Source organism: Nestor notabilis, unplaced genomic scaffold (genome assembly GCF_000696875.1).
Source record: "Nestor notabilis isolate BGI_N333 unplaced genomic scaffold, ASM69687v1 scaffold18848, whole genome shotgun sequence".
Lineage (NCBI taxonomy): Eukaryota > Metazoa > Chordata > Aves > Psittaciformes > Psittacidae > Nestor > Nestor notabilis.
In genome coordinates, this window is record NW_009940790.1 from 780 (window position 1) to 12,976 (window position 12,197).

General features: G+C 38.4%; 1 protein-coding gene across 1 annotated transcript; it reads right to left on the reverse strand.

Moving 5' to 3' along the window:
- Positions 1–7,764: 7,764 nt before the first annotated feature.
- On the reverse strand, positions 7,765–11,226 carry LOC104399247 (heme-binding protein 2-like). The gene is made up of 4 exons (XM_010020549.1): positions 11,137–11,226; positions 9,871–10,012; positions 8,370–8,553; positions 7,765–7,936 (listed from the first exon to the last, which is right to left on the reverse strand). Exons 1-4 carry the CDS (start codon positions 11,224–11,226, stop codon positions 7,765–7,767), a joined length of 588 nt encoding a protein of 195 aa, XP_010018851.1.
- Positions 11,227–12,197: the final 971 nt, after the last annotated feature.

Here is a 12,197-nt window from a genome sequence, read left to right on the forward strand (position 1 = left end):
TCTGCTGTCCTCTCAGGCCATGGCTTGTTCTCAGCAGAACTATTTGCTAGTGTTATGTTTTTAATTTCCAGGAGGAACCCAGGCTCTCAGTCGGAGGGATCTATGGACTACCAAGAGAGTCTTTTTCCTTACACCTCAAATAATGGTGAATGATCTTTCTCGTGGGACATGTCCTGCTACAGAGATTAAATGCTTGGTTATTGATGAAGCCCACAAAGCCCTTGGAAATCATGCCTACTGTCAGGTAATGCAGTGTTTGTCTACCTTTGCATGCTGGAAAATTTTGTGGTTTTTTCAATTTTCTTATATTGTTTTTCAGTACTATGGCAATTTCATTTTGAAATAATTGAAGTTTATAGGTTATTTTGCTTCAAAACACTATATAAAAATATTTTCTTAAAATACTTCGTTGTTATGTGAATCACCCTGTAATGCAGAGCCAAGACTTTAATTTATTAGCTTTTGTGCTGTCTTGGCTATAGGCGAGAACAGTCTTCTGTCCCCCCTTGTCAGTCCCCATGGCTGTGAAGTTGGCAGGCTTTGTTCTCTGCTTTATCTGTGTGTTGTATGATTTTCAGCAGAACTATCAGCACAGATTGAACTCCTCCTTAGTCTCCGTTCACTTCTTCTCTGTATCTTTTATGCTGTGTTGTATTATTTGTAACTCTTTGGGTTTTCTGCTTCCTGTGCCACACCGGGTGGCTGGTCAGGGGGCACGGTGTTCACTGGTGGCACTGGCAGAGTTCAGCTCTATGGGAACATGAAATAGGAAGGCAGTCTTGTTTTGATTGCTCAACAGCTGTTGTATTTGTCCCAATTTTGGTCTTGGGGAGGGTTATAGAACAAGAACATGGGAAGTCTAAGGACCATTTAACCATTTTCCCAACTGCTAATGCAACATTTTCAAGTGAGACTCAACTGAATGCTGGTTGGCATGGTGGTTGTCATCCAGTCTCTGTTTGGATTTCATGGAACTAATCATCCGTGATTTACTTTTTTTTAGAGTGGTTCTTCAGGCTTACTTTTGGCAGCCCTCTTGAATCAGCATGCTGTTAATCTTTTTGTGAAACAAGTGAAAAACAATTTCATAACTTACCAAGGTTGTTCTGCTGAATGGGACTGGGGTAACACACTTCAAGATTAAGTGTTCTTGGATGAAGTAGTTATAAACTGAACACTTTTTGCTTCCCATTTGACTTTAGATATACTCTTTAGAATATTTTGTTAAGCTTTTTCTACTTTGTGAGTATTTTCATTGGTATAGTTTGTATAGGCAAATAATCTTTAAGGATATTGACAGCAACTTTCCCTTTCTTAGGTTGTAAGGGAACTAAGCAAATACACAAATGAGTTTCGGATCTTGGCCCTAAGTGCCACACCAGGCAGTGACACAAAGGTGAGTCAGATCTACTTGCATGGTTGAAATAATAAAGTTTCAGTAGACGCTGTCTCTAATACCAGTTTGATATTAAACTGAGGGATGTGGAAGTCTGTTAGAATTCCACATAAAATCTGAATCTCTTTACAATCCGTTGGTTGTTAAGGGTTTGCCTTTTCATACTATAGACTTTATTTACTTCCTGACCTTTCTAAAAGGAAGTCATACTTTTTTGAGAATGCAAACCTACTTGAACCAAAAGAACATATTCTCAATGCAAAACGGCTTTTGTATTCTGTTTGATGTGGTATATTGGGCAAATATATGTAAGGTTTAGGTTTTCAGTCAAAGGCAGATGGATGTCCAAATTGAGTTTAAACTTCTAGCTCCAGGTTGCTTCTCATCAGGTGTTTTATAATGCATCTGAAGTAAAAGGGAGAGTTCTGTCCCTCCAGCCCTCATGCCATAGCATGTTTTTTGCATACGTGAACTTGCCATATTGGCTGTTTGTGTACTGTTTGAGATCTTTAAGTGGAGAGTCTTTAATTTTCCCATATGTAGGTAGTAGCTACCTTTTCCTTACAATTATATTCAAGACCTTCTAAAATATGGCAGTAGTTACTTTCCTGCAATACTAACATGCATTGTTGGAGCGTTTAGCAAATATGGTCTCTTTTTTTTGTGGTTTCCTAAACAGGCTGTGCAGCAGGTTATTTCCAACTTACTCATTGCTCAGATAGAGCTTTGTGCTGAAGATTCTCCAGAGATTCAGCCTTATTCTCATGAGCGGCAAGTGGAGAAAATTGTTGTTCCACTTGGTGAAGAATTGGTAGGAATTCAGAGTGCTTACATCCAAGTGAGTTGTTGTACTACTTTAGTTGTCAAATGGACACTGTCTCTAAATAATCTCCCTTCCTATTTTAACATCTCTATTTAAACTAGCAATAACTTTTAAAGGTAATATTTTCCTAGGCAATTAACTTCACCTTTGACTATAAGGCAAAGAAAAAACCCATAGTTTCAACTACAGCATCTGCTGTTTCACTTTGTATCAGTGATACCTGTTACCTTGCAATAACTTAAAAAGCTCTGTTGGAAAACTTACAGTAAAATTAGCTTTCTCATCCTCTTTCAGGAGTCCTTTCAAAATTGAACTGAGACCTAAACAGGGGGTTTCTAAATTTGACTGAGTTTAGTAGGATTAAGATGTTGAGAGTGGCCATGCTTGTGTGGTTCAGGTTATTACCAGCCTTGTGAAAACTGTATGTTGACTGAACCATCTTCTCTGACTAAGAATATTCTTTAGAGTTTTAATTCATCTGTAAGGGTACTTAGTTCTCCTTGATCTTTTTGTTTACTTGTTTTGGGCTTGGGTTTTTATTTATTTTTCTCTTGAGATTATTTTTTTTTCTTTTTTACCAGTAGGTAATGTCCAACTGTAGGACAGATTAGCAGGGGCTAGAGCTGTTGGCCAGTCAGTGACGACTTAATGGTCTGTGTCGTCTTGGTAAGGTACCAGTAGACAAATGGTGTTACATAAGATACCACTTTGAAAAGTTCAAAATGTATATTCTTATTTTTTTGTTAGAAACATTAAAAAAAAAGTAGGATTAAGTTCTTATCAGACAGTGACCTTGGAGCATGCTTTTGGTTAAAGTTATATGATTTTGGTGTAGTCTGTGAAGACCACTGGAAGGCAAACTTGCTCGTTCATTTTCTAGATTGAATTAGGTCAGCAGTTTTCAAACCAGTAATCCGAGGGTGTATTTAGATGAGGAAGTTCCACTGATAAAATAACAAGAACTTTGAAGAGACCTTTTATTGCTATAGGTGCCTCTGAAAGCTCATACTGAGTGCAGGGATTTCATTTGAGGTGTTTTACTTGAGATTTACACTGAAATAAGCAGGTAGGTTTGGCTAAACTGGTATAATTTTGGAGTATAGACAGATGCTGACTAAATTGTCATTGTGGCTTCAGTGGTTTCTGTTTCCTTTCTTTGATCTGGTATTTGCATTTGTATTGCTACTGCTTTACTTAGAAAATACGACTTGTGACAGCACAGAGGGCATCAAAAGATGTTGTCCCAGCCTTTTCCAGTTTTTGGGGGTAAGCCAAGCCTCAGTTTTAGAGACCTCAGCACTATCCAAAGTGACTCCCATACCTCAGTTTCTGCAGAGGTGTTTCTGTAGTTGTGTAGTTTCCTGCAGCACAGTGATGGACCTGAGCCATGCCCTGAACTTAAGTTACAGATGGGTCAATACATGTTGCATTATCCTCATCCCCTGCCAAAAGAATCAGCTGTGTGAAGCATGTTTTGAATGGGATCAGGATCTGGGAGGAAACTCAAATACATTTAAGTATCACTCTTTAAGTACTGCTTCTCTTCAGCGTGATTCTGAAACCAGTCCTACCCCAGTCCGTGCTGCAGTAAGGACTGTGGGAGGCTGTGCTTGATGCTTGACAAAAACGGGATTGCAGATGGCTTCTGCAGTGAGAAGCAAGTTTGCTAGCAGACCTTCTGGCTGCAGCATGTAGATGCATAGCTCCAACTGCACATTTTTATTTCAAAGAATTTATGGGGTTTTAAAGTTAGCTAATTTGGGGTGGGGTCTTAGAGTGACCATTTCAAATTTGGGGCTTTAACGGCTTTTGTAAAATCAGAGTAGCAATTTGTCACTGGTGCTATTCAAAGGAAAGACATATACTTGTGTGTCTGTTACAGAAATGAAAGCCAGGTATACTCTGCACAATAAGATCATTATCTTTAATTTTGACAAATAGTAACAGTAAACAAGATGACATTCCAATGAAAAAGGAGGACAGTGTGAAACAGCACAATGCAACAATGCTGGAAAAAACATGTTTATATTTGTATACATACAATAAGCAAGGCCCTGAGTATCACAATAGCTGGAATAAGCTTTTTAGGCACTAAGCTTGTTTGAAAAATACACAGTATGCAGGACAACATTTATCTGTTAAGGCTATATCATTTAATCTTCAAAAAAAAAAAAAGGTGAATTCTGTTTTATTATCTCCTTTGAATTGTGGAAATCTGAATAACTTCAAATTAAAAATGACAATCCAGTAATTAATGGCTTACAAAGTAGAGCCACAGGTGGGTAACAAGACCTCTACTGATAACAGGAGTTAGGTAATCATGCTTGATATGATGTTTTCAAACTTTCTGAAATGTTGCTTTTGAGTAATAGTAATGTTTCCTTGGCAGTCACTGGATTAACTGTTAAGTAAACTTTATTGTCTGTCAGTTAGAAACTGCGACTCATCGTGCCCATGCTTGTGAGGGCCAGTTACAGAAGCTGGTACAATGTTCCATAGCCATAAAGTGTATCTTCAAACTTGAGATTAATTGGTTCTTTGTCAGCAGCAGAAGCCATCTAACATAAGTCAAAATAAATACTATCTTGGAACTCACAGTTTTACATAAAACAACACTGAACACTTTGCTGCAGTTAGGATATCAGCACATTCAGATAAATACCTTATTTTTATATTTGAGTAACAAGAATGTTTCTATAACACACCCACAAGTAGCTGAGTCAAAGCAGTATTTAAGTGAAGATTGACTATGGAAAGAGACATAAAATACAGCAAATGCTTTTCGCAGTAGATGCTTAAAATGTAAACTATGTACAGCCTGGTACTGTATGGTGAGAGGTGATTCAACTACTTCCAATAACTATTTGACGTTTGTTGTGCCAAAGCATTAAAATGATTTCTCTAACTGGCAAAAGCAATCAAATTGCAGAAACTCTTTAATTTGCCACAAAATGTTGTCAGAAGTGAAAATTGTTTTGATTTGCTGTTATAAAAATCTTTGGCGGGGGCCGAGGGCAAATCAAAACCTGTTATTTAATGTCTCCCTGGGCTCTCTACACAACTGTTTTAAAAAACTTCCTGTTTTTTCCATTAACTTGTTAGCTTTCATGTCAATACTGTCTGGAATTTTCAACAATCTGAGGAAACGTTAAAAATAAATAAAAAGCAAAATAAATAAAAATCAAACAGGAAATAAGATAGTGAAAAGGAAGTCTGATTTTTTTTTTTTTTTTTTAACGTTTTTCACCCTCCTCCAGCTATGATCTTATATCTTGGACAAATTGAGAGGGATAGAAGACATGACAGATACCTTCATCACCTCATTCTTAAGAAAGAAGTACTTTGATGTGCATTTACATTGACACATCGGACAAAGTGGTTCTTGGTTGTGGCCACAACTGGCACAGCATTTGTGCTGTCACCTGGCAGACCAGATTTGAGAGCTTTCTGGTTGGAGTAAGAAAGGTCCCAAACCCACAGGTTTTTTTGTGATTTCCCCTCCCCCCCATCAGTTTAACATCCAGTTGATTTGTAGCCATACAAGTGTTTGTGCTGGGCTAGTGCAGGGTATCTGGGCAGTCAGGGATAGCAGACCTTCAGAAGAAGGTGGTGAGGATTGTTGTTGTTTGTTGTTTTGTTTTTTTTTTTTTTTTAAATCTTTTTCTCTCCCCACAAAAGCTTTCAGTTTGTTTGCATTAAAACTAAGGCTTTTCTCTCTCTTCATCCCACTCCACACACTCCCTTCTCCTTGTGTCCTTGAGGACTCTGGACAACAACCTCTGGGGAGAACCTTCGTCAGGCTTAAGGGTGCTCAGCCAGCACCAGCTGGCACCCTCTGGTCCTGCTGCTCTGCCAGTGGGCTTAGGTTAAGCATAAAGCCAGTTTTGTACAGCAGAGTACCTTGTGGAACCAGGAGGCTTAAAGTTGTTGAGACCTTCCTCAGAAGCACTACGTAAACCCATTTTGTTTGCCAGTTAACTCTACTGTAAGCTGGCAGACACTGGCTCTGGTTGCTGTTTTGTATGTTGAAACTGAAGAACAGAAAACTTGTATTCGATGCCTAAATTATGTAATCAACAAATAATGCTGATGCTACACTTAGTTTTTTATATAAAAAGATGTTTACTTTTGTGAAGTGTGAAGATTATGCTCTACCATCATATCTGCAAGGGGAGACATTAAGAAAGGTTTTCTGAGCAACACTATTTGCTACCCCAATTCTAAAGATCAGAAGGTGCTCTGTAACTGTAGTAAACAGCAAAGCACGAATGCTGCTTTCAGACCTTCTGATGCGTGTAGGACTACGTGAGCTTGTCTCTCAATCACAGCATGCTAGACTAGCAGTTGTCTACTTGAAGAATTACCATATGGATGAAGGGTAAAAGAAACAAGTGATGACACAAAAAAAATTAGCTATCAGGAAGAAAAAAAAGTCTCACAGTGAAGGTGGTCAAATACTGGAACAGGGCCCAGTGGGGTTACGGGCTCCTTGTCCCTGGAGATACTCAAAATCCATCTGTGAGGCCCTGAGCAGCCTGCTGGCCTCTCTTCAGCAGAGGGCTGGATCAGGTCACTGACAGAGATTTGGAATTTTTTCTGTGATTCTGTGAAATATTTTGTCATTTGTAACATTAATAGTGTGGAACTGCCAAAAGAGTGCAAAAAGTACTGAACTAATTACTCATTTCAGCTGCAGTGTTTTAATATTTAGCAAAATTGCAAGAAGAAAGTGTTCAGAATGCTGAAGAGTTAGGAATACCACTTTCTATTTAGGGATGCCAGATGTAGTAGTGGTATTACTCTGAGTGTGTGATTAAGGTAATCTGTAACCTTTGCTACCAGAACTTTAGTGAGCATTAGGTCTATTCTGCTACCTCAGTCTCTTCTCAAGGTTAAAAGTACTTTGGTTGAATGCTTTTTGAGGTAAGCATTAAGAATCTCTGCTCCACAGATGAAGACATTAAAAGCAGTCAGCACTGACCTACTCTTACTCCTCGGTTTAATCCCAGTGGTCTAAACCTGGTAGTTCTCTTCTGAAATGAAGACCTGAATGCTGTTTTTCCAAAGCAGAGCCTGCACGTGAGGTGGTTTTCATGTGTGTCGCATGGGCAGCCCCAGCAGGGTCTCTCTGCAGCTGGTTCAATACCAGGTGCCCAGAGCAAGCCAAGGGCTCCCCAGGACTGTCCCAAGCCACAGGCAGTCTAGGGATACTAGAAATGGATAAGGAGAGAGGTCTCTGTCTCCCTTATCTTGTAAAAAAAAAATAAAATGAAATAAAATAGTAGGGTGAACTAGTTTCTAAAGTGCTACAAATCTCCATAAAGATAGTGTAAAAATTGTAAAAGCAGACATAGGAAAGTGTGTGTGTTTGGGGTGTTACCTTTGTTGAATTATCAGGTTGGAGTGATTGCCTCACTAACCTGGCTAAAAACCACATTATAAAATATTTGAGGGTTTGAGAATTAGTCTTATGTGATTCACCTATAAGATTCTGCCAATAAATCAGAGCTGATCCTTGTGACTGACAAGCACCAGGAATGGGAGGCTATGGTCTCTGAAGGAACCATATCTCATTGTGCCGATTTGCAGCAGCTGGATTTGTGTATCCTGCAATGATGAATGTATCCTGCAAACATAACTCGGGGCTCTCCAGAATTTCCGCCAGCAGGTTTATTTCTCTCATTATAGAGTCTTCATTGGTGATTCCTCTGAAGCTCCTGTAACAGCCAACTTGATATCAAGTTCTTTTTAAAATCCACAGTTTTTTTCCAGAGTATAGGAATGTCTATTCTAAATTAGTTATGTTTCAGAAATGATACTACCTGACTGTGACTGATCTTGAACAGTAAACAGCTTTTACTTAAAATTTCAGTGATACATCAGATGCTTTGTTCCCAGTTACACAGAGTAGTCTGTGTTTTGAGATGCTGTTATAGCTCACTTTTACAGATGTGTCATTGTACCAAGTAAGCTGCTAACCATTAATTCCTGAATAGCCTGGTTTCATAAAGCAGGCAGCTTTTAACAATTACTGAAAGCCAAGTTTTACTGTTTGTTAGCTTTTGGAACTTGACTGAGATGTAACATGCCCAAATTGAAAACTGCATCTCTTTACTGATTTTACTAGAATAAAATTAAAATGTTTCTTACCTACTATAAACAATAGTAGAGGGCCATTCTTCAATGATTATATCAGAGTCAAAAGGATGAGGTGGCTCGTCCTGCAGCAGTTCAGGCAGGTAGTATGCTACTGTCACCGACTGTCTCATCTCGGATTGAGATTCGTTTGTATGGACTATGGTCACAATGGGTATTGTTATCCCCAAGTACAGTCCTGAGGAGACAGACAGGAATTCAGTAGGATATTTTAGAAGATGGAGTTGTGTATTCTAACTTGGAACTAGCATTTTATTGTGCTTTGTAGTTTGTGTGTGTGTATGTGTGTGTATGTATGTATGTAAAAAACCTACATATGCAAATATGTGTTCTTGTGTGTATAAAACGTCGTATTTCATGAACTCTCCTTTCTTCATGTAAGGCAGGGAGTTTGACTTATTTCTCCCTCAGGAGAGGATTGTCTTTATCTTGTAAACTCATCTTGTGTTGTGTTTTAAATATTTAGGAACAAAGAACAACATAGGAAGCAAGATAAGCAGGCTGCATTGTAAATTCGTTTAGGATTTGCTGTTACCAAAAATGTTACTGTATTTTTGCAAAGCTCTAGAAAAAGGTTGACTGTTTTGACTGGCAGGTAGCAGTGATGATTAGGAGTGGGAACTTTGCTTCCGTAATCAGTTTGAAAACAAACCTGCCCTGCTCTGTTGCCAAAATTACTTTTAAATCATGTTAAAGTGTTAAAAGAATGGAGACAGTGGGGGAAATGCCTAAGTAAGGAAAAGCTTTTGTGATCAGTATTTCTGGTTTCTCGGAAAGAAAATGAAGGGTTGACTTGATTACAGCACACGTACTACTGTAGAACAAAACACCGCGTTGCAAAACTTCTGAATCAACTGGAGAATGGGGGGAATAAAAAAGTGATGTCTGGAAGCTGAAACCAGATTAAAACAGATTGGAAACTTGGTGCACATTTGTCATGCAGGCAGAAGCCATCAAGGACGTGGTGGGCTTGCCATTGTTTTGAAGTACTTCAGTTAAAACCGGGTTATCTTTCTGTAAAACAGGCTTCAACGACATTCTTTTTTGGTGTCCACTCAGACATGCACAATTGAAGAATCATAAAGTAAAATTAAGGATGCAAAATACTATGGTCTATTTTGGCTTATGCTCTGAATATATTATTAGAATAGGCAATTTTTGCACTGCTGTGAAAACTAAACCTCTAAAATTCCATAGCAAACACCTAATTTATAGCTAACAGCCTACAGAAATAGTCAGCAACAATTCCCAGGCAGTTGTGGTGGTGACAATGCCCTAGAAACAGGGGTGGTTTCCCACAGATGTTTGCTTCTCACCCGTATGCAGACGGAGCAGCCCTTTGGGTCAGACTCTGCTGCAGAGGCTGTTACAGGGAACAGTACCAAATGGCAGGGTGGAGTATTCGGAAAAAGCAGGTAAGAGTCTCCCCGATTATGAGGAGGTAGTGCATAAACATAATGTTTTAACATTAATGTGGAATTGTGGTACTAATTACCTGAGGAGTTCTGCTCGCAAATGTATCTCATGAGCTTCATGAATCCAAGGCATATGCTCTGTTCATACTGTTTCTCTTTCATTTTTATACAAGCCCATTTGGCTTTTCCATACTGACGCTTTTCATAAAGCAGATTGCCAAGCTGCAAACACAGCAAGATAATAATTTTTATTTGAAGTTAATAATCTAATTTAGATTATTTGAAGTTAATAATCTAAACCCCTGAGCAAACAAGTAAAAGTCAACCAGTATTTCAGTGCTTTACTTACAGCATCAAGATAGCCACTTCTCTAGGTGTATGACCAGCATGAGGAATGATTTTAAGTCTTTGCTCATACAGTTTAACACTTTGTTCACATGCGCTTCGTTTCAAGCTACAAGATGGCATAAGTGGATATCCAAAACCGATGCAGTGTGTGTCTCTTGCAAGAGTAACTGTATTCGTTTTCAACTGTCAGTGAAATGATCTTAAAAGGAAGATATGAATTTTAAGCCTTTCTCATACAAATTGAGAAGGGATGTACTGCTGATCTTGGTCCAAAACTTATTTCAACAGACTTCTGGGCAGTTCTCCTTTAAAGTAAGGAACTGTCATCTTTTGGACTTTCAGTATTGTCCTGCATGAATTTAGTTGCAAGTCAGGAGTCCCAAAATGTTCAGATGAAATACACTCAATCAAATAGAGATATTTATAAATTTGAATTACATAGATTTAGATAAAATAAATGTGACAACAAAATTTGATACATGGTTAGTAAAGGTTTTTTTGTTTGGCATGTATTTAAGGTTAGACACTTGTTTGTGTACTTCCTGAGCTGTAAAAATTTTGCTGGGCACCAATTTCTGTTTTCATTAGAGAATAAGATTGTTTTGGCAAGATGGGTTTACAAATTGCTGCTTTTTTTGATAATGACTCATGATGCAAAAATACATGCTTGGTTTTGAATTCAGATATTTATCTCTTTCAAGTACTTCTAGCTAAGGTTTTATTAACATGAATGTGTAAAGAAGCAAATGCGTTGATTTAAGTGAAGGAAACAGGAATATCAAATATGATGTGTCTTTTGGTTCAATTATTTATAAAATGTCACAAATACTGTAATTCCTGGCCATCTTCTGGCTTTCATGAGAGTTAGAATGCTTTGCACTTTACGATCTTAAACATCCTAAATGGTTAAAGTAACTTTATAAAGAAACATACTTTTGGAAGCTAGGTGTGCATATTGAAAACACTGTCAAAACCTCCGCTGGGGATGGAAGCAGTACCTTTTCTTTGCGCTGGATCAGAGTAAATGGGATAGTCTGTCTCTCCTGGGGATTATTATTTCTAGTCAGCTGCTGAATTGGCTCTGCCATTTCTGCAACAAAATAACATATTTCTGGTTTTAGTCATGAAGCTGGAGAAATAAGGATGAAACGCATTTAGCCAAACTTCAAGGGACTTTGTAACAGTTTCAGTTTGTTCTTCAGTACTAATAGGAAAGGTTAACTGACTTCTGTCTGTACTGTTAGGAACAGATTTACCCTCCCACCCCTCATTTATTGCAATTATACAGGCATCCATGGAAAGCTTTTGGCAGTGACTGGTTTTCTGGCTCTGTGCAGATGATGCTGCCTATTCCAGCAACTCTTTCAGTATTGTATTCATGTGTACCCACATGAGGAAGTAAATTGAGTTGGCTGCTCTTGTTCACAAATTCAGAGAAATACTACTGTGGAAACTTTGCATTTCCAAATGGTGTTTTATGCAGAGTATTTTACTTCAGCATTTGGTATTACGCACGTTTCAGTACTACTCATCTGGTGTTGCTTCAGTGGAGGGCCACGCAGCTGCTTAGAGCAGGATGAAGCACAGAAAGGGCTGGGAGGACCTGATGTGCTCACACCGGAGGGGAGGAAGTGAAGGTGGGTGTGGAGGGGAGCTTGAAGTGCAGAAACTGTAGATGGGGGAGGGGAAATGTGTCCTGCTAAAATTCCTCAATGTATACTTCACTGAAGAACTGTATATTAAGAAGATACATGAATGCTTAACAAAATTAGAACATAAATTTGTGTTAAGACAACTGCTTTTTGTTGCATATTAGTTTTATGCCTGTGTGCTGTCTGATTAGATGCCAAATACATTAGATGAAAGGTTTTATTTCTGTTTGGAGGAGGCAGAAGACTCTTGGCTTAGAATGAATATTAACACTCTAGAAAAATTGAAGCCTAACTTGTATAAAGGTGGGAGTAGAGCAGAACAAGTTTCAGTGCTCTTTTTCTCAGGTTCCACTGCACATAACAGAAGAACATAGAGCAGTTCAAAGTTCTCAAATAGTCACAGTCAC

Bases quoted from the DNA above. Each gene is read 5' to 3' on its own strand.
- LOC104399247 (XM_010020549.1), bottom strand. From the start codon at position 11,226: ATGGCAGAGCCAATTCAGCAGCTGACTAGAAATAATAATCCCCAGGAG. The intron at 10,013-11,136 runs GTACTGCTTCCA...CTGTGTTTGCAG, and splicing joins TGATCCAGCGCAAAGAAAAG to CTTGGCAATCTGCTTTATGA. The intron at 7,937-8,369 runs GTAAGAAACATT...TGGCTGTTACAG, and splicing joins TCTACTATTGTTTATAGTAG to GAGCTTCAGAGGAATCACCA.